Source organism: Salarias fasciatus, chromosome 17, assembly GCF_902148845.1.
Source record: "Salarias fasciatus chromosome 17, fSalaFa1.1, whole genome shotgun sequence".
Lineage (NCBI taxonomy): Eukaryota > Metazoa > Chordata > Actinopteri > Blenniiformes > Blenniidae > Salarias > Salarias fasciatus.
The window spans coordinates 12566110-12588168 of NC_043761.1; the positions used below are offsets into that span (position 1 = coordinate 12566110).

Sequence of the window (22059 nt, forward strand, 5' to 3'; positions counted from 1 at the left end):
GACCGCGTCTGCATGTTCGGCGGCGGCCGGTTATGACAGAGACGGGGAAGGAAAGCGAACCCCGCTCGGCCGCAGACAGGCTGGCGGGAGAGTAATTTGTGTGATTACCGAGTTGTCTCAGATTGTGAGCCCCTGCTTTTGCCCCGGCTGATTGAGGGAGGAGGGCTGACCTTTCATGAGCCCGGCGAGAAGAAAGACCTGGTCGAAAACATTCTTACCTTGATCAGAATTTTAGTCGGTAAAAAGGAAAAAAAAAAAAAAAACAACCTTGCGTTACAGAAAGACTTTTTTTTTTTTGATTGTCGGCAATTATTGGCCACTGGATAAACGCCGACAGGAAACCTTGAAGTGCATCGCCGTCACGTATTTCACCACTGCTTGAATACAACAGTGTTTCTGTTTATGCTCTATTTGCTTTCCACGAGGTTTTAGCTCATCTGGAGCGAAGCGCAACGCTAGCAGGGGGTGCGAAAGACAAATTAAGTCATTACTGCTAATGCACCGCAGCGATATGGAGAAGATAGAAGCGGCATGCTAACGTAGGCTTTGGCTCAGTTTAGGGAAAATTCTTCCAATTTTTAATGGATAAAACAAATAACTCCTTGTACTGATGGTTTCTTTCTCTTATCTGCTGCAGAGCAGGGGAGCCAGCATGGGGAGAAGGCCCACCACGGCCAGCATTATTGCTCTGCGAAGCTTTGGAAAATGAGACTTCCACTGTGCGTTCCCCCGTGAGGAACCCAAGCTGGATGGCAAGCTGTTTTCGGCTTCATTTTTCACACATGCATTACCGGTAAAGCATTTCCTGCTTTGCTTTAAAGGGTGGGAGACCATTCTGAGATGAAGATGCACAGATACAACCCTCAGAGCTGTCCGGTTTTGCATTAAGCATGTTAAATTAGCCAAAAGAAAATCTATTTTTAGCCAGAAGTAACAAAAGTGTGCCTGCTTTTTCTGAGCATGAGTGCAGACAATACACAGGGCTAAAATGGTCGAGGTAGTGAGACAGCATTCAAAGCCAGTAGGAAGGTGTGTGTTCTTATCCTTGGCCTTTATGAAACCACTTTATCAACATCATAGAAAAGACGGAAAAAGAGAGTGAATGGAGCAGAAAGTACAAAGATTTTTTTTTTCCTCCAGTTAGTTCTGAGATCAGTGTGAAGACAAGCAATACAAGCAGGCTGGTGAGTTACAGAACAGTTAATCCTAAAGATCTGCTTTGCTTTCAAACCAAACACTCCATGAAGATGTTTTTACTCTGTAACACAATTGCTTCTTTTTACTATTTTCTGCATTTTTCATGACTGAATAAAGGACTGAGTTCTGTTTGAGTTCCACATTTCATCTAGTATCAAGTAAAAATGGAGAAAAAAAATTCTAAACCCAGTTCTGGTCGATGTACGAAGGAAGCTCAACATCGAGGTTCAGCAAGGCTGAAAAGCACCGACTGAAACCGACAACCCTTTGACTTAGTTTAAACAAAACTGCTCAGTATAAGCCGACACTTCAAAAGTTGTATCAAAGCATAAATTATTTAAGCGGGAGGAAAGTTTCAGCTGCGGGCTTTTTCCTTTTCTTTTCTTTTTTTTTTATTGTTACATACATAAATGAATATGCCACCCTGTTGTTGTGAAGTCACCACTCCTTGAAAAGACTTCCCGTTAAATCCCCGTGAATCCCATCATGCGGCTAAAACAGCAAACAGTGTCAGACACAATAATTTAACACCGCGGCGCGCTGTCATGTCTTCACTCCGGATTACCCAGCCTCCACTTTTCGCAGACCGATCCTTCATACAGCAGGGAGAAAAAAGAAGCCCCAATATTTGTCTTTATTGCTGCTACACAGGATATCGCTCACTTTTTCCCCCCGCCTTTAATTGTGATTTCTACTGCTTAAAAATAACAAGAGACGCTGAGGTCTGGTGTGCAGAAATAGCCAGACGACAGGAGGGCGAGAAAGTGAGGGATGAAGAAATGACAGGCGGTGGGAGAGATGAAGCCTGCAAGTCAGAGGCAGAGAAAGAGATAGAGAGATAGAAGCCATTACAGTTTTTTTTTTTTTTAATGCTCTTTCTCCTGTATTTCTTCCCTTTCACAGTGCAGTGGAACTTTGCTATGAGATGGCAATTGCTGCTGTGATTGTCCTCCATGGGAGAGCAGAAAAATCCAATTTCATCGATATACAAGGCGAAAAGAAAGATAGGGGGAGAAGAAAAAAATCCTGTCTGGCAAAAAAAAAAAAAAAAAAGAAAGGAAAAAAGAAATTGAGGCATAGAGGAGAAGGGGAAGAAAAACACCACTCAAAAAAAAAAGGAGAGAAAGGGGGGAAGGGGGGGCTGCAACAAGGCATGGTGGGTAAAAAAAAAAAAAGGAAAAAAGAAACATGGGCAAGTTGATTGTTAAATATGAGATTGTTTTACAGCAAGGCAGGTATTGAGTGAAAATGTAATAAATATATAGATATTGTTTTCAGGGGCTATTTGGTGGCGGTGGCCACAATGAGCGGCGGCGGCGGCGGCGGCAGCGGGCTGAGCTGTCTGGGAGCCGGGTGATGGCCTGTCACTGGAAGCCCCTCTGATGAATGGCCATGTTGGATTGGAACAGACGTGTAATATATATCAGACTTATATTCTCTCTCTCTCTCTCTCTCCTCTTTCGCCCTGCTTGTGTGTGCAAGATACTGGGGGAATCCAGAGGTAGGGCAGGTACAGAGAGCAGATGGGAGGGACGGATTTGATGGGAGATAATATTTAGCCAGCGCTACACTCCAGGGGTAATCGGATTTTGTGCATGCTCATAATAGTAATATATAAGAAAAAAAAAAGGTTATTCAAGCTTTGACAGTGATAGTGGCCGGGGTGCAAAAGGAAAAAAACAGTCAATGCATACATACAGATGAGGAAACTCTGGCAGTATAGTGCAACTCTCTTTAAAAAAAAAAAAACACTCACCTTGCAACCAATAGGCCATAACTGCAGGCTCATTGGACACATTCTGGGAACCGTCGATTGCTAAGGTGTCTGTCAGTCACCTGGCACCTCCGCCCGCGAACGCTAACCAGCCGTTACAGACAATACCCACGCGCTCCTGCATGTCGAAAGCCACACCATGCAGATTTAGGAACTCGGTTCTAACCAGCTGGCTTGTTACTGGTTTTTAAGCTTTGGTCGAACACTAAAACAGATGTTTCAGTGTACTGATGGAATGACGACCTTTGAGTTCTCTCTGTTCACTTCTACAACACTGTTAGTGAAAACTGGACACCTACTGCATTCTCCTGGCGAAATGCCACACTGCCCTCTGACATGTGAGCACCAGATCACACTTTGCTGTCCACACAAGAATCACGATAACATTATTAGTAAAGCGAAACACTGGGTTTCTATAAAGCTGTTCCACATCATGTGGATTAATAAATAAGCAAATGATTCCAAAGAGTGGAGCATTTTTCACACTCGCCGTTCCCTTGATGTTATTCACCGGGGAGCTGTAGAAGTTTTCAACCTTTTCTTTACCATACTCTCTTGTTCTCTATTATTCAGTGACATTTAATCTTTTCTCGCTCCCGTCTCTTTCTTTTACTTTCATCTTTTTCTTGTACCTCTCCTCTATCACTCGCTCACAAATGTCACTTTATCATAATTTCTTCAGATACCTTCTCAGACAAAAATCTCTTTTCTTCCAGTTTGTCTCCAGCTGTCCAGTTTTGTTTCTCCATCGTGTCTTCAGGCGTATTCCTACTTTCTCTTTCATTCCCTTCAGCTTTGATACAGTACCCCTTTCCTTGTTGTCCGTCCATCCCTCTCTGTCCTCTCTCTTTCAATGTTCTGTTTCTCTCTGAGGTGTGAAGGTGATTTGTTGACACTTTGATCTAAGGAATATTGACCAGAGGCCAACATGGCTGATGGATGGCCGGCGCCTCCAGTCGATAACGCCTGTGTTAGTTCAGACTCATCACTTCTACCATCTGCACTCGCGTCGCGCGCAATACAGTAGCGCTACACTGTCCAATGATGTAATAACGCAGTCGAAGCTCTGCTGCCAGGCTTTATTTGGACTTTTTTTCCACGTCAGACCGCATATCTGTCATCATTCCAGTAACTATTTACGGCTATCGCCCCACTTTTTCTAATTTAAAAGACTGAGAAGCAGAAGAAAAAAAAATCCACTTGTGTTCACATATAGCACCATCTTTTGCCAGGAAAAAAAAAAGAAGTGACTTTACCTTCGATAATGCCTTCACACCAGTGTAAAATTTCCATTTGGCTTTCACTACAGAGAGCGTTTGACTCTTTGCACCCTCCGAGGGGGAGAAAACTCCTTCCCAGCGTGAGGGTGCCACTTTGACGACATTAAATGGGGCATTATATCCTTCCTGAGATACACTTATGATTTGAGAGCCACATGAAGGCATCTTTTTTTTAAAACGCACTTTAACAGGGCGTCCCCTGCCTTGCGGGCGTCTCTCGCTGGGATCAGCGTGGCGCTGCTATTTGAAGTGCGCTAACGCGACGGATGACCCTTGTCCCGATCCGTAGGACGCTGGCTTGACAAGGAACATCAGGGTAGTGTCATTTTCAGGGACAGGAGGACACACACAGGGATGAATGAGATTTAACCCTTTATCCTTCAGGCGGGAGAACAAAGGGTGAAATTTCAAGTGAGGACCGAGAGCCAAAGCGGCAAAAATGTGGAAGCAGCACAATTACTGAGAGAGCGGGAACAGCGATCCTCGCACACTGGGGGACGCACGCAGAGCTGAAGTTGAAGGATGATAACACAAACAGTGGGGCAGTGGTATAAAGAGAAAGAATAAATGTGCCTTGGCTGAGCCCTGTGGCATCGGAGCCCACAGTCTAAATTGAGAGAGTGGGCATGTGGGTCTTTGTTTGTGTGTAGAATCGGTGCAGTGCTGCGGGTCAAACCGCATAATCCAACAACACAGAGACAAATTATACAGAAAGCTTCCCCAATAATACAAGAAGAAGAAAAAAAAAATACACAAGCAATACAGGTTGTAATGTATACTGTTAACATTTCTTTACAATGATATCATTTGTTTGGCAACTGCAAACATAACTTAGAAATATCTTTTGTTTTGACTTTGAAAGTTTATTCTTTTTTTTTTTTAAATCAATTCTCCAATTATAAACTAAAACATACGTGGAACTAAAGTATACATTCATCTTTCTTGTGTTGCTCATAACATTTAAAGAAATTAGGACAATTTGCTACACTTACTGCTGAATTGACTTAATTGAATTAAAAACATACGTTTTTCTCACCTCTACAAGGTGTAGAACTGAGATCACCATGGATATTACTGCGAGAAACAAGTTGAAAGTTGAAATTACAAAAGAGTTTGCATCTGTTCTGACTGGTAGCTTTGTGAAGAGAGTCCATCTTTGAGGTTGGTGAAGGCTGCAAAGCGTTTCTTACCCTCTCCTCCAGCCGAGCCACCTGCTCTCTGTAGAAAGCATCCTGCTTCTTTAGATCTGCCTCTCTGGCCTCCAGCTGCTTGGCCTAAACACACACAAGAAAATGCACACACACACACACACATAGAGGAAAAACCATTACTTATGTGCTCAGTGGAGCGCTGCCAATTTTAATGAAGTAATCACAGCAACGCGTACATACAGAACAATACATACATATCACTGAGACACATAATGGGAACTCAGGCGCATGTTTAAAGAAGAGTCACTTTTATAGCCAGACGTTTACTGACAAATCACTTCTGTTGATTGATACGCACTCCTGACCGTGCAAACGTCACATCTTAGAGGCACGTGTGGCGTTAAAATGAGAAAAACTGTCGTTTTGTTTGCTAAATTATTGAAAATCAAAGCTAAAAATCTGAAGCTGATCTCAGGAATCCGACATCCGCTGTCTGATGGGAACTCGACCGAATATGTCTGGTTATCGCCCGGTCAGGAGTGGGAGTTGCGCGACAGCATTATGAAGAAAACAAACCTATCAGTCCGTGTGTTTGAGACTGATTGCGCCTAGCCAGGTGCCCGATGTGTTTCCGTGCCGCTTGCGCTCGGTCTTCGGCCAAACCCCTATCAAGCCGCGCCGAGATAGCATCGCTTTCTCAGAGCGAACAAGACTCATACCCTGGCATATATATTTACCCGGCCCTACCTATCTCCACTGTCCTCCCCTCTGCTGTGACCTTCACTAAACGTATGGCTGACTCTCCTCGTGACACGCAGGACAGATAGCGCCTGATATATATCGGCTCCCAGAAAGGAGGGGGAAAAAAAAACATGCCATCACAGTGGGATTGAGGACCAATGACGGCAATCAAAGTGGCATCAAAGACATTTTATTACCACAAAGATGGCCTGCTTGAAACACTTGTTTATAAGAAAAGGAATTATTTATTTCCATTATTGCTACGTGGCCATATTGTGCAATTACATTTCTCTATTCAAAGCGATGAACCGGGAAGCTTCTTTCAGAGCCACAAATACAGTAATAGCTGTGGAAGGAAACGCTCGTGATTTGGGATTAGCGGACTGGTTGAATTGGGAGTTGCATCAAGCGAGTCAAACTCTGAAGACTGGGGGAACAATAGTCGTCACATCTTTCCAAGAGCGAACAAACAGTAAATAAAACAAACAGCCGAAAACAAGGCAGAGACTTGTTATCCAAAACAGCGGGGAATTTGAAAGCCCAGCTCGCAGTGTTTTGTTGTACTGTTTCCTTCTGTTAGTAAGTCTACTGAGAAACATAGTGAAACCCTCATCTTATTTATAATTCTACAAAGTATTTGTAGCACGAGAGCCGCAGAGGCACATCTTCAAAACTGCGGCACGTCGGAAAAATTCCTGATGGGGGGAAAAAAAATGTAGCACGTCAAAGAAGCTGAAAAGGGAAGAAGAGGCACATTCGACTCTATCATGCAGAAAGAGACGGAACTGTTGTGTCTGGCAGAAGGTACGGAGCTCCAGACTTACCTTCTGTCCGATCTCCTGAATAAGAGAAGCATTGGAAAGAAAGGTAAGAGAAAGAGAGAGAGAGAGAGAAAAATAAGAAGGAGATGATTCATCCATGAACTTCTTCAAAGTGACATTTGGGATGGTTTAGTATTCAGAAGCTCGGGGTGACTGGCTACTGCACTGTTCTGCTCGAATTCCTGCACTTCATTCTCTCATGAACACATCTGTGCACACACACACTATAAATACCCACACACACACAGCGAAGAACAATGAATCTACACACTTTTAAACAGATGCATACGCACACTAAAATACACAACCCTACACACGCTAGCTGCGCAGATTGAGCCTTGAAGCCTTTTCTCTGAACACTATAGGAAGTTGAAGGAGACAAATATGAAAAAACTGCAATGTATGGAGAGAGAGAGAGAGAGAGAAAAAAAAAATTGCCTCGCCCCATCCAATCTCTACTACACTGATAACCATCTGTGCTTGGCTACTCAACGCACTGCAGGCGAAGCGGCATGCACTCCGCATTGTGATGAGGAGCCTCAGAGAGGGGCTGTCCTCGCACCAGACGAGTGGGGGAAGTTTCAAAGTCAAGGGGGATGCGCCGAGCTTTTCCTGCCGCGCACAAAAAAAAAAAAAAAAAAGACGGAGGCCTTCCCGCACGCGCGCGGCCGTAACGCCGTCTCTGAAGCCTCGAGTGGAGGGCAGGGCGGGGAGGGGAGGGGAGGGGCGCCCGCAGCGCCGCTTCATCTCGTTCCTGACTATTCTCGGCGGCGCGGCCGGGCTGCAGCTGTCCTCGGCGCTGCCGGGCGTTAACCAGCCTCCACTGCAACCCCTTCACAAGTCAGAGGTGGAGGGAAGTTGAGCTTAACCTTGAACGGCACTCTCGAAAAGTGCACTATAGGTACAGAACTGCCGTGACCTTAAAAACCTGGCATCGATACCAAGACTGCAATGGATTCGAGTTTTTCGAGAGACTTAGTTATTTTTTTTGCCAAGGTGCCAGAAAACTGTCTCCCAACAACAGCTCAATTTCGAGAGAAGAGACAAAGGATGATGGGACCGAGAGGAAACACAGGGGGGGTTATGTACTGTCACAAGCGTGTCCAAACCCGATGTCACGCTGGTAGGTGGCGACTAAACACTCCGGCTTCGCAGGAGAAAAGACAAAACATGCACGCAGACACAAATAATGGCTCAGACACTATCTGGAACACGCAAATCATCAACACACACACTCACACACACATACACACCAGCTTGAGCAGCTGTACCCACAGAGAGCGGGCGGAGAGATAAATGTGCACTGAAGGCGAGACTAAAGGGGTCATTAAAAGAGGAGAGGTTGTGACAGAAATGTGTACCGAGGGATTTTCTTTTTGTGTTCACTTTGGAGTGTGTGTATGTGTGTGCGCACGTTCAATTTTCACGCAAGCTGGTTGGCCCTCCTCTCTGACGACACACACACACACACACACACACAGGACCAGACACACACATTCTGTCAGGATTACTTCTGACTGATTAATCCCATTCAGCGGACTTTAAAGATAATCTAATCATACTAAAGGCCAAACAATAGGACAGACTTCACCGCTGCCCGTCCACCTTTTGTTCCACTAATGAAGAGGCGGCGGCGGCTGGAGGAGCCCTCGACACGGGATCGGAGGAGGGGGGGGGGGGGACGGACGGACGGAGGAAAAGGAAGAGAGGGGCAGAATTAGACATGGAAGTGGACTTGAGAGCGGAGAGATAAAAAAAAAAAAAACAAAGGACGAGGACAATCAAAGGTGATTTATCAACAGAGGTGTCAAGAATGGAGGACTGGCTGTTTGATGGGACATGAAAGTTAGGCTGAGTGCATCTTTACAAGCTGAGAACAAAGCAACAAGGAAGTCAGGAGGAAATACAGATTCCTGAAAAGATTTCGTTCCCATATCGTACCTTACCAAATGTTAAAAACATGTTTCAATCGGCTCACAACGAGATTAATACAAGACTGGAAAACCTGCATGATGCTGATTTGTAAATAATGCAGATGAGGGTCAAAGGGCAGCTTCAGACTTTCCGAGCTGACAGCAAGAGAGAGACGTGAACACCTGGGGCGAGTCCCCCGTCCGCTCCAGGGTCGATCCAGGCGGACGCCAACGCACACGTTTACACCTACAGTCAGTGTGGAGCTCATCAATTATCATGACATGCATGTCTACAAGAAGGGATGGTCTGGAGCTGGGGTGTCAAACATAAGGGACATGAGCCAAATCTGGCCTGATAGAGGTTCGAACTGGGTCACCAACCCACCGGGAAAATTGTAAAAACCTCAACGAAAACATTTACGGTGACATTGTATTCATTTTTGATAGCAATTATTTGATTTCATCAAAATATTTAAATTTTTGTTCACATTTACGCTGTGCCATTGAGAAACACAGAGTCCGAACTTTTCTGGAATTAGGTTTGCAGAAAACAATAAGTCCTCGATCCACACTGTCACCGCCTGTTGCAATTATGTTTTTCCTCAAACTATGATGAGCAGTAACTGTGAAAAAGAACATATTTTAATGGCTGCTGGATCCTCGTGCGATTAAATCCGGATGTCACAAAAACTTTAGGAAAGCGCCCTCGTGCTTCCTTTCAAACTGCAGAACGTCGGGATGTAAAACAGATGTTGAAGGCCATTCCATTAAGATTTTTTTCCCTCCTGCACCGACTTTTTTTTTTTTCAAGCTTTATAGTCCTCCAAAAGCCATCTGAAAAATTGTCTATTATCGGACTCCATCTCGCCGTCTTAACAGAAAAATAAATCCAGATTGATGAAGTGCTGCTGAGATAGTTCACCATCTCCGCAGCCATTCATGTCTGTCTTGATGCTTTGAAGGCTGGACTCCTGAATACAGACTTTCTGGTTTTCTGTGATGATTAAATTTATCTTGGCAATTCTCAATTAGCCGTTTCACGTCGAATTTTCCTGCTTGATGTGAAAGAAATAAAACAGGAGCACTCGCGACAGTACTCTCACTTCTGCCGGGTCTTCACACTTAAACCACATTGAAATTAAATTAACTTTCACCGTACCACCTTCCTTCCTGGGTCTTTTTTCAGAGTACAGTAGCACAGTGCTTGTGACAGGCGGCTGAAAGTGAGACTGTGGCGGTCAGATTAAACGGGTCGTTTAGGGGAGGCGATCGCCTCTGTGAATATCAATTAAGCCAGCCGCTGAATAATTAAGGGCGGCCATGTTTTTTAATTAGCCGACTGCCGCAGTTTTGAGCCGCGCACGGGGCGGGAAAGGAGGAGCAGGAGAGGAGAGGGACGAGAACAAGTGGATTTTTGCTGAGTCAGCCCCCGACACCCCCCACCCCTCCTCCTCCTCCTCCTCCTCTTCCTCCTCCACCCACCCGCCGCCTGTTCGCTTCCCGAATTGCTCCCATATACTCCCATTTTCTTTCACACCTGCCGTTTCACTTAAAGTGGTCTCTGACACTGCTTTTTTTTTTTTTTTTTTCTTCTTCTTCTTGAAAATCATTCCCTGGAATGAAAATAGCTATTATTTGCCACACTCAGCAAACTGAGGCCGGGGTACGTGTGAGCACACACTGAAGTCCTAAGTTTGCTTTGCGTGACAATGTATAAAAACGTTTTGAAATAAAGACATTTATAGGGAAGCAGTGGATAGCGCTGGTGACTTTTTTAAAAAAAGTTATTTTTTGGACATTTTTACAATTTGCTTGGTGGTTTGGCGGGCCAGATTTGAGCCTCCTGCAGGCCAGTTTCAGCCCACATGTCTTATGTTGACCCAATATCAGCTGGAATCAGTTCCAGCGCCGCACAAACCCAAACCTTTTCATCACTTCTGCTCACATTTTGTGAGTTATTAAAACACTAAACTCTACATATGCCACGAGGCAGTAGATGAAATGAGACCTGGGGGTCTGAATTGAGTCAAATCTAAACGTGCGTGAGGTGGGAGCAGTTTGATTAAAAATGATCTCGTTTCACTGAAACTATCAGGTCTCCTTGAGCACGGCTCTTGTTAAGTTACACATTGCAAAAGCTAAGTGAGAAACGCGTCCGCCGGCGACTAATTTAGACCACGGCATCTACATCATTTGATTTCTGGGGGAATTGAATTTAAAACGGGCTTGTAATGCCAGTGGCCGGCAGCATAAGTTTAATTTCAAATAAACAAAGTCTCATTGCTGAGGAAGAAAGAGAAATCTGATTATGCCATTAGTATTTGTGCTCATAATACGTTTTTCATTTCACACTCCGATGAAGGAGACTTGTGCACCGTGATAATAATGAGGCGCCTCAGTGTTTCACTGTACGGCTGCTACATGCTTATAAATCACTGCAGATGAACATCATCTTGCGAGATGAAATGATCGATAGAGCACAAATCAAATCTCATCACATTAACTAACAGCGCCTCATCCATAACCTTGGTCGTTTTCTTTTTTTTTTTTTTTTTGGGGTCTCCCCCCTGCATCACCCCTGTCACGAGTAGCATCATAATCAATGCTCCCTCACGCCGGCCGGGCGAGCGCCGCGGCACGGCGGGTCAGCGCCGCTCGCCGGGGCCCATCTATCACGGACCGGCGCGACAGGGACCCTGTGACAAACTAATACTGAAGCCTGGAGTCCTGTACGCTCTGACAGGCAGGCGGCGGGTCAGAGGGCGGCGCAATGTGACCGGGCTGCGGTGTTAATTAGGACAGTGGAGGTGTCGGCGGCATGTTGGGGGGGGACGGCAGATGGATGGAGGGAAGTCATGGAGGGAAGATGAAAGCTTGGGTACAAAGATGGGTCAATGTATGGATGGGGTGAGGATAAAACTGTACTTTTTGACAGCTGTAAAATCCACTCACGAGTCAGGAATCTCACACTCTTAAAACGGGTTTAGACATTCATTATTTCTCCATATTGCCACGTACCCAGCTGTTTCAACCTCGTCTTTAAAAGCTATCAGGAGCAGATCAAATCTAAATGATGGATTATGGAACCATATCGTCCCATGCAGATCTTCCCGGCAGTGTCCGAGTTACCTTCACAGTCTCTAATAAAACATAAGTCCTGTTTGTGTCAGCTGTAAAACTCAATTGGAAACTATTCTACGGCCGGATGATAAGCATCATGGGAATTTACTGAGCGCCAGCGACACTTAAGTTCAAAGCCTGCCGTTAGTCTCTATGGACGATGGCAGGGTTATGGGCAATATAATCAAGCTGGATATGGTGGTGGAGTCAGTTAATGGGCTTAACACTGACAGATGCCACGAGATGAAAAAACACTTATCCAACACCTACAGATGCTTTTTGACGAATCAGAATTCAAGAATACTGCTGCAGTTTTTGTCAAAAGAGAACATGCTGTTAAATCAGTACGGCGTAAGTTCAATATGTGGTCCTGGATCTCGTCTCAGTTCTGTTTCTGAGACCATCAGGACTCCTGGAGCTTCAGTCAACGGAGAAATTGGTTTCCTTCTTCATATTTTCCGTTTTTCTCGACATACAACCAGTGACACTTGATTATGCCAGCCACACTCAAAAAATCAATAGAGTAAACACGCCAGCAGCAGCGTGCGCATCCTGCTTACCAGGTGTCTGCTGCATGGCATTCAGTGTGAAACTCTGGCAGCGTGGCGGATTATTGAAACTGTCCCATGAATTAATTACTTGTCAGGTCTTGTTGCCCGTGTTTATGGTGTTTAATCTATTTTCACGTTGCTCGAGACTCATTCCAACCAAATAAATCATTTTTTTTTTTAAATGTGACTGCGTTTGGTGGACAATAATTTCTTTGTCAAATTAAAAGTTACTGGTCATTTAAAGTTTCATCAACTTTTTTTATTTAAACTTTGCTCATCTTGGCCCTGGGAGGAAACCAGAGCAATGCCGCAGGCTGCAGAAGGGATTCATCTCCCGGGGGATCTCTTAGCAGGAAGAGAAATGATCCAGTGACCTGAAGGGTCAAAGGCCTGACCCGATCAGGACAACGACCACGGGGCCCGGACAGGGACCAAAGGCCAGGAGGTGTAGGTGGAGAGTGTGGGTGTTTCAATGTTTGTGCATGTGTCTTAACTACTGACTGTTTATGGACACGTAAAAACTGTGTTCTTAGAGTGTGACAGTCTATTGATAGAGGTCAACAGAGTGCTTGATCTGCTGCAGCTGGCTTCAACAATGCTGAGTCAGGGTCGCCGTCCCACACACACATTTACATGTTTTTTGCGAATCTTGCAAAATGAAAAAGAATGAGTGATTAGAAGGTAATATGTGAGAGGTAAAATTTCATGAGATGAGCAAAGAGAAATAGGACCAATCTTCCATGAAGATGTTTTTAAAAAAACAAACAAGCCAGATTCGACATGGGAGATACCGGCAGAACATCGATTGAGATTCTGGTAGAAACATGAAAAATCACTTTCCTTTCTCCTCCCAGACACTTCAGGCCCCTCAGCCTTTGTTGAAGACGCCACCTCCACAACGTCCCTGCCAGCTCCTCCGCTGAGGGACAGCAGCAACATCTGCTAGCGCGAAGATTGATTAATTGGCTGATCAGGCGCCCGCGGTGTAAACTGATTGATTGATCATCTTGGGGGTTGTAGCTGCCGCTTTCTGGAGCCCCGAGGAGCGAACCTCTGGAGGTCTCCACTCATCTGTCATGTTCAACACACAGGGGAAGGCGACGGAGATACGAGGAGCTGTGGGTTCATTACCAAGACGTGGAAGGAAGCCCTCGCCAATACGAGAGCAGGGGGGCCGGTCTCCAGAACAATGGAGGCTGGGGACAAAGACGATGAGGACGAAAGTCTGGGAGAAGATGTGCTGGTGCTTTAAACGACAAACATATGAGTGAAAAACTGTCTTAAAAGATGTTTTCCTTCATTTTAATGACAGAAAACACTACAGTGAATCATAACTTTACCTTCACTGTAGAAAGATTCAGTTAGAGGAAAACTCGCATACGTCCAGTCAGATACATGGACGCACCGACGGCATAAAATTCCTTCACTTGACGGCAGAGGACAGAGCGAACGACCTGAAAGTGGAAAGAGCCACATTGCCTTTGGACAACAGATGTCCCCAGGGAGCAAAGTTAATGAGAGAGAGAGATTTGGTGGAGAAGAGACAAGCGGTGGAGGAACAACCTATAGCAAAAAGGAGGCGAGAGGAATGTAGAAGAGAAGAAAATACGAGAAGACATGTAGGGGGCGAGAAAAAAAAAAAAAAAGAGAGAGAGAGAGCCTCGGGATGTGTTCCTGACATTGGACCTTATGGACAACTGAAGCAGCATGTGTCTGCCGTGTCCGAGCGCATGTGCCTGCAGCATGCGAATCCCCACCTGAGCGAGTGTTCGCGTTGGAGGATGCCAGAGTGTGTGCGTAAGTGGCTGAACGCTCGCGTGATTAGTACTGCCGGCGTATCGAGCAGCGTGTGCGCTCACGCTGCGTATTAATGCATATTCATTCCAGTCGGCGGCAGGTGGTCTTCCCAAGTCTGATGAACCTGAGAGGGGGCCGCAGTCCACCCTCAGCTTCTGCCTGTCAAGCACTTGTCAGCAGATTTGGGGTCACCTCTAAGCCGCCGCGCTCTTTAAACCAATATTTGCCTTTTTCCCTGACGAACACCAAACCGTCTGTAAGCGGTCTCCAAAAACCTCCTTTGAAGAAATGAGCGGGCAGCATTTTGAAGCTGTTTTATGTTCTTTTAATGCGTGTCAGCCTGCTCATCTATCAATACCTAATTATTTTTGATTTCCATTCAGACTTGTCTGTTTACAATCCAATGCTTTGTGTGACTTTAAAGTGCTGCTTCTGATTGGTCCGTTTCCTAATTGGCTTTTGTAACCTTGTTTTGAAACTGCTTCTCGAATCAATATCTGCTCCCCCCCCCCCCCCCCTCGACTGTCTGCTCTTTGCACGTACCTCTATTTATTCTCCCTCCATCTTTTATCCGCTTCTCATTCTCTCACGGCCTCTGGAGCTCACCTAGATTTTTTTTCCTGCCGTTAAACGCCTTCCCCGCTGCTCTCTGATCTTCGTTATCTCCTCTATATGTTTAAGTTCTTTCTGTTGTTCAATCAAAATCACTCCCTCTAGCGCCATTAGCCGAGCTGACTGTTCACCTCCACGGAACCTCATTAATACCGCTCTCCTTTTAAAGCCAGGACGAAAACCACAAATGGAGAAAGAGAAAGGCACGAGCTAGAAAGGACAATATTTGTCATGATCTTATTCTATTTAATGTATTTTCTATCTCTAAGTATGTCTGTTAAGAAGGCAAAACTGTACATAAGGAAGAGAAGGGAAAGTCAAACTCAAAAGATTTTTTGGGCTGAAAGGCAGACAGCCCAAACGTTGAGTTATGCATATTTTCTGAGTGCGATTGGATGCGGTAGCTGCTGTTTACAACAAGCAAAAATCAATTCCTTGCTCGGAGAAAAACGAAAAGCACATGCCACAATAAGATAATTGCAGCCGGCTTTCTGAAATGTTTAGAACAAACGAGAATGAATACATACATAACAAGACGCAACGCCCGGCGGAGCCCAGTCACTAAATTGAGGATACAAGCTCTCTTGTCAGAAAAGGAGCTCTCCTGACACCGCGATCCATCCATCAATCGAAGCTCTGCCATAACTCAGCCCCGCCGCCGGCGCCTCGCCGTGCCAATTAGCCCAAAGGGTGAGCGCCTGGTGCACAGTGCCATCCGCAGGTCCTGCCAATTAGAGACGAACCTCTTGTCTAACCCGAACACTGGCACGGTGTGTGGGCGCTTCATCCTGGGCAGGAGGTGAAGTACTAGAGCCGACATGTAAAGGACGGCCGAGTGGACATCCTCCAAAGACCACGGCGAGAGGGGGAACAAAGCCGGAGCAAACAAAAATAGGACACACACAGACGAGAGCTATAACTTGTTTGAAGGATCAATCACAACCAGTATGTAATTAAACTGCCTGATTAAATACAGGTTTAAGGATAATAATATAAAACAGATGCAGGGCGGATCTCATTTCTCCCAAGCTGAAGGAGGACTGCTGAGCATTTCATCAATGAGACTTTCAAACCTTAAATTCTATTCAGAGTCTGATACATTTCCCTGCATAATTATTATTGCCTGCTGACTGGCTCTGTAAGTGTAGCTCCCCCTCTTGGTCAGACCGCGGAACTCAAGAGGAACTGCAATGGAGCTTTTGACTTTTCCACACATTTTGTGGAAAGTGCTGCAGATAAATATGCGAATGAATAAACAAACAGAGGGGCCAAGATGATCAGAGGAACCCTGTGAGACTTCCTCTTGGAGCAGCATTTTGTTCAATGCCCTAGTTGAAAAAGTGTAAATATCAAACATATCTGGCTTGAACAGAGTGCCGTACCTTCTGGCACTAAGATACTCGGTGAAAACAAAAGCCAGAGTTGAAGAGAAATTATACATTCCCTTAGATGTCTGCACAAACATCAGGAAATGCTTAAATTGGTTTGGAAGATTAACAAATGAGTTGAAATCGGATTCAGTTTGTAGTCACTGAAGAAGCAAGAAATTAGGCTGTTTAATGCCAATCATTTGTATTCTCCAGACCTTGTTGGATATTTTACTTCAGTTCTGAGCCACGGCAGGCTAACCTTTAAAGAAAATCCATCTGCAGAGCAAGAACATCTGAAAAATCCCTCTTAACTACGTCATAATCAAAGTGAGTGACAGCTCTCTTAAATCCTGTCAGGCCTGTCAGGTGTTATTCTTACAACAGCTCAGAGGACCGTTATCAAAAGATAGGATGAAATTTGTCCTTGGTGGGCTGAGAAAATCCAAAATATATGTAAATCACAGTGTAGCAGTCCTTCTTTTTATCTCATTCAGGAGTAAAAGACACAGGGACCTCTTCCTACCCCCAATCTTCCGTATACTCTGTGATGCGGAGGGGGAAAAAAAGCAATAAGAGAAAAAAAGATGTGTTTTCTTACTTTTTAAATACCACCAACAGGCACCAATTCAAAACCCAGCAAGTCTCCTTTAATACCTGGGAAATTAAATTGTCGGGCCATTATCAGCCGGGTCCAGTCGTTTGTATCTGAAATGCAACAGCATGCAGCTAAAGTACACAAGATCTGGGTTGTTTTTTTTTTTTCCAAGGAAAATATTGGACATTTGCTGGAGACTGCATTTTGGGGCTTGTTGCATTAAAAAATGTTAAGCTTTACCCAAAGTCCTTTTCAAGTCAGCCCGGCATCAAAATGGAACACAGTTTAAGGAAAGAGTCTGGCCGGGTGTTCTCTGAGCTCTGGCAGGCTGGACATGCTATGTGTGTGTGTGTGTGTGTGTGTGTGTGTGTGTGTCTGTGTGTGTAAAGGGAGCAAACAAACAGTCTTGTATGCTGTGTTATCCCATGCTATGAAAGCGGAGACGGTGGAAACAAAAAAAAATAAATAAAAAATTCATGGAACATCACATTACCGTCTGGAATGTGCATCCGTGCAAGCGTGGAGGAGAGATAAAGATGAAAAACACAGCGAACAATGATAAACAACTACAGGATTGATAGGTGAGACAACGCTCTTTGTTGCTTTTTGTTCCTACTGAACCTCATCTCCATATCAGTAATGTATATTTTATGCTGGATGCAGCCTCAAGCTGAAGTGATAAAACTGACGAATACATAGACTAAGCGCATGCTACATGTAAATCCATATATCCGTCTTCTACACTGTTTTATCAAACTTGGGGTCACGGGGCGATGGCGCCGATCTCAGCTGACTGCGAGCAAGGGCAGCATTAGTCATGAGTCCAACGCAGAAAGATGCATACATTCACATCGACGGGCAGTTTCAGAGTCACCAATGAAGTTCAAAGAGATGGTACATCAGTGTGGGAGGAAGCTGGAGGAAACTCAGGGATTAATTCAACATTTTATGATAGCCACTGTGCACATAATGACCCATATGTATATGCAAAACACTATTTGCATTGTTTCTATTAGTCACATTTCAAGATTCAAGGAATATAAAAATCTTATTTCAATCAATCACAAAATAAAGATTCTAAATTTGTGTCGTTGCACAATAAATCTGATTCACTGATTGTAAATTTCAGGCACTGCAAAAAAACAAAAACAAAAACAAAACCAAAACAAGTAAATCTAAAATCTGAGTGTTGAGAGCCGGCCGCCGATTGTAGACAAAACCACAACCCCACCCGAACTGCTGTTTTGTAGTGGGGAAAGATTGATGACTCTGGGTTTGATTGAAAAGTCTGCCTCGGGGTTGGAGCCTATGTCTGGGTGAGACGCAATGGCCGGTGATTGATTGACCACCGGACCGGTTTAGCTCTGCGGGGGAGCAGAGTTGCTGGAAATCAAAAAGGGGGGGGGGGGGGGGGGGGGGGGGGATGGCGGAGGTCTGCGGTTTCATTAAAACACAGATGTGTGGACTGACAGATGGACGTGGACTGTGAATAACAGAATAATGGGGCTGATTCGTGCCACGTGCAAGTACATCCCTGCCAAAAGCAGCAGTTTATTAGTTTACATGTGCATGCTGCCTAATCACGAAAGTCTCATATATTCCTTTTGGTAGTTGCTGGGCAATTATGCCCTAATTGACCTGTAATCTAATTCAGAGTTTATAATGAGGCCATGTTGACCACATACAGCTACCAATCACAGCTGTTCCAGACTGGGCAGTCGACTCATTTGACCACATGATTAGCGAGGGAAATCTTCATCGGGTTGCCGGGCAGGAGAAAGACGGAGCGTGATCATTTGCGTTTTAGTGAGAATTGCAATAACTGCACATAATGCGATATCGCGTTTACTTGTGGTTTCGTCCATTTCGGGGATGATGAGTGAAACAATAACACGAAAGGAGCTCATTTAACAGCAATTACACCTGCAGGACTCCTCTTGATTCCTTTGATAAGACAAAACAGCTCGGCGGCGCTCTGCCGTCCTTTGCTGTGGAAACCCCCTGAATGGCAGGACACGTGTGACTGCTGACACCAAACATGTTTCCCCCCCCCTCAGACAACAGAACCCCAGAAACCCAACACCGGCGCCGACGACGGCGGGAACACGCGGCCCTGCCTACACCGCTGTGAAGTTTCAATTACCGCTCGGCTTGCTGGCTGGGTGCTGCCAGTCAGCCTGTCGGGGGGAAAGCCAGCGGCTTGGGGGAGAAGGCCCGGACGACAAGCGTTTCCGCTGGGGTGGCGCAAACCATCAAGGGCTCCGGCGACTCGTGATTTATGATAAAACGCACTCGGTCGCTTTAAATGACATGTTCGGATCGACTATAATTGTTTGCTGGAGAAAGAAAAAATCAGTGTGAAGTGACGAGCCTTTTGTTTACGTGAGACCGAGGCAACTCGACACTGTAGGTGTTGAACCAGCGACAATAGATGTTTTTATAGGCATATTATCATTAATAATTAAACAATGAGTCACAAATCATCTACATATTTACAATCAGGATGATCAAAAGGCTTTTATTTTTTTTAAACCTATGTTTTCAGATGTAACATGCTGCTTCAATCATAATGTTTTCTTCATGCTGAATTCCTTTCGCAGATGTGCAGCTGGTTCCGATGACAATAGGTGTCAAGTAAATCTATTTGTGACCGTTTTTTTCTGGATTTGTGCTGATTATGTCATCTGAAGTACATTCATTATTCATTTACAAATGCATCTAAACCACAGTTATCCCTAATCAGTTGTTTTCACAACTCGATGGTTGGTTAGTTTAGTTGAACGGACTATAATTGCAAGTGAAATTTGCCAAAAATCTGACTCGGTGCCTGCACCAGCAAAAAAATCTGAATCGATAGCTCCTAAACGATGCCTGATCTGAGTCTAACACACTGACTTGGGGCAAATCTGAGCAATCGGTGTCACTATAATTGGTGCGGCTGGGGTTGCGGAGGTTATGGTCATTATAGGTGAGCGTGGGGAGGCATAACCGCTCGTGGCGTTGCTCTCTTTGTGTGTGAAGTGGAGCAGCGAATGTACGGGGTCCTGCTGCTCACCGTGACCTGTATCTTAATGAGGGGGACAAATCAATACGGCGCTGGACAAAGAAAAGGGGAGCTACAGCTGCCATCGACAAAGATTTTGATTTTATTTTTCTGCTCTTTTTTTTTTTTTTTTAGTGGCAATGAACATGAGAGCAGGTCAACTTGGATTCAATTAAAACAATCTGGAGAGCAGTGAAACCGTCGATGCATTCAAACTGACTTCTTTTTTCTAAACATGTCTTTCAATTCAGAGCTGGAGTTTGTGTTTCTTTTTCTTTTTTTTTAAATTTGAGAGTTCCCCTGGATTTGATAACACTTCGTCTTCCTCCTCAGATCTTCCTCTCTCCTTGTCAAGCGCCACGCTTCTCTTTGTGTATTGATTCCATGTTAAACCAAGAAAAGCCGCAGTCCGCAGTTGAACAGAAAGACTGACGACAGCTGAAATATTTATCCAGCACTTTCTCAACTTTCTCGCGTCAGACAGTGTAGTTAAAAAACACACAGGTTCCTCTCTACAACTAATGAGTCAGTGAGCTCATGAGCAACCAGCATTTTTTTTATGCATTTTTCCTGTTTCAGCAATTTTGAAGAAAAAATTACTTCCAGGAACAAAGCCGAGTAAAATCTATCACTGAAAAATCAAGGATGACACAATATTTCTTCCCTAATCTTAACATATATAATCCAAAAGAAGCTGCCAACTTGCAGTCAAAGACAATCTATTAAACTTTTAAGCACATCTTATGCTGATATTCCATCACAAAGTTGAACAATGTCTAAAAAAAAAAAAAAAAGTAAAGTGAATAAGAAAATTCACCTCAACCTGACAAAGCTATTAATTATTCAAAGACATCTGAGTGGAGAACACATGAGGTGTGACCAGGTTTTAGTGGGAGGAAGACTAAACAAATCACCTCTGAAAGCCCCATCAGCCACCAGATTATGTGCTTAGTACAGCAAGTCAAAACCCCTCCCTGGAGCTCTCCCTTCATCAACTTATTGACTTTGCCCGGCAATCAGAACCGCTTTCACCTTCCAATTATCGATGCTTGTGCACTTTACAGCAAAGTAAATTTAATTTGCTGGGTAACCTGTGCAGAGGTGGGTTTGTACTTGACGGGAAGGATAGCTGAAGGCGCCTCACGGTTAATGCGAGGACGACATGTTGGGCAGCTTCCACAGCAATCTGCCCTTTCTTCGAAGACGAGGGCGGAGTCTGCATGTTCTCCCTGTGGCCTGCTTTTGGACCACGGGCCTTATGTTTGACCTCCCTGCATTAAACTGTCAGCTTGTGTGAATGGATGGTGCGGGAAGACAGACAGGCGAGAGACGGCTCCGTCTGTATACAAAAGAAACATGTTTTAGGTTTCATCAAAGTTGAGTTCACTGTGGGCAGCAGACAATCCGGGAGTTTGACAAACACCGAGTGAGACGACAATGGGCGGGAGGCGTCTTGGGTGAGAGGCTGTCTTTTAAAAGCGCAAAAAAAGTCCATTTCCAGTTGAAAAGAACATTGGCTCTGTGGAAGCGTCTGACTTGACAATTACATGAGTGGTGCGGGCGGCGCTGCGCCTCCGCTGATAACCCGTCGGATTCTATTAAAACCCCGGCACTCCAAAAGAATGCTCAAATGGAAGGAATTATCACAGAGGCGCACACATGCACGCGTTTTTTTTTTTTTTTTTTTAAACGGCACAACCCCTCTGACCACGACGCTTCTGCTGCGGCGGCTGCACTGCGTCGACTTCAAGGGGGACGAACTGGAGGGAGAAAAGAACTTATCTGGCGAATTTATGCCGAAAATATGAACTACAGGCGAAGAAAGAAACAAAGACTCTATATGTCTGCCTCCGAACGCAAAACTACTGCGCCGCTTTCCTGTCTGCCGTTTCAAAGGCTGCTAATGGCCCTGGGTTAGCCTTGGGGCTACAAGCGACAGTTTCGTAGCTTTTGGGAAGAAAAGTCCTCTTTGAGTGCGTCCCCCTGAAGTTAGTGCATTAGGAAGGATGCTGGCAGAGATACGTGCGAGGACCGTCTTCGGCGGCGGCGGCTCGGGAAGACACGCCACCCGCCGCGCCGCTTCGTATATACAAC

At 45.0% G+C, this 22059-nt stretch overlaps 1 protein-coding gene across 5 annotated transcripts in view; it reads right to left on the reverse strand.

The window, feature by feature from the left end:
• Positions 1 to 22059, reverse strand: part of chchd3a (coiled-coil-helix-coiled-coil-helix domain containing 3a) — a 56753-nt gene that overhangs the window by 16819 nt on the left and 17875 nt on the right. For 4 of the 5 annotated variants that reach the window (XM_030113617.1, XM_030113615.1, XM_030113613.1 and 1 more), the window contains 2 exons: positions 6968 to 6982; positions 5442 to 5525 (listed from right to left, as the gene is read on the reverse strand). In XM_030113617.1, coding sequence (XP_029969477.1) covers positions 5442 to 5525; positions 6968 to 6982 — 99 coding nt within the window. The remainder of the gene's footprint in view (positions 1 to 5441; positions 5526 to 6967; positions 6983 to 22059) is intronic. The other variant, XM_030113614.1, reaches the window with a different exon arrangement.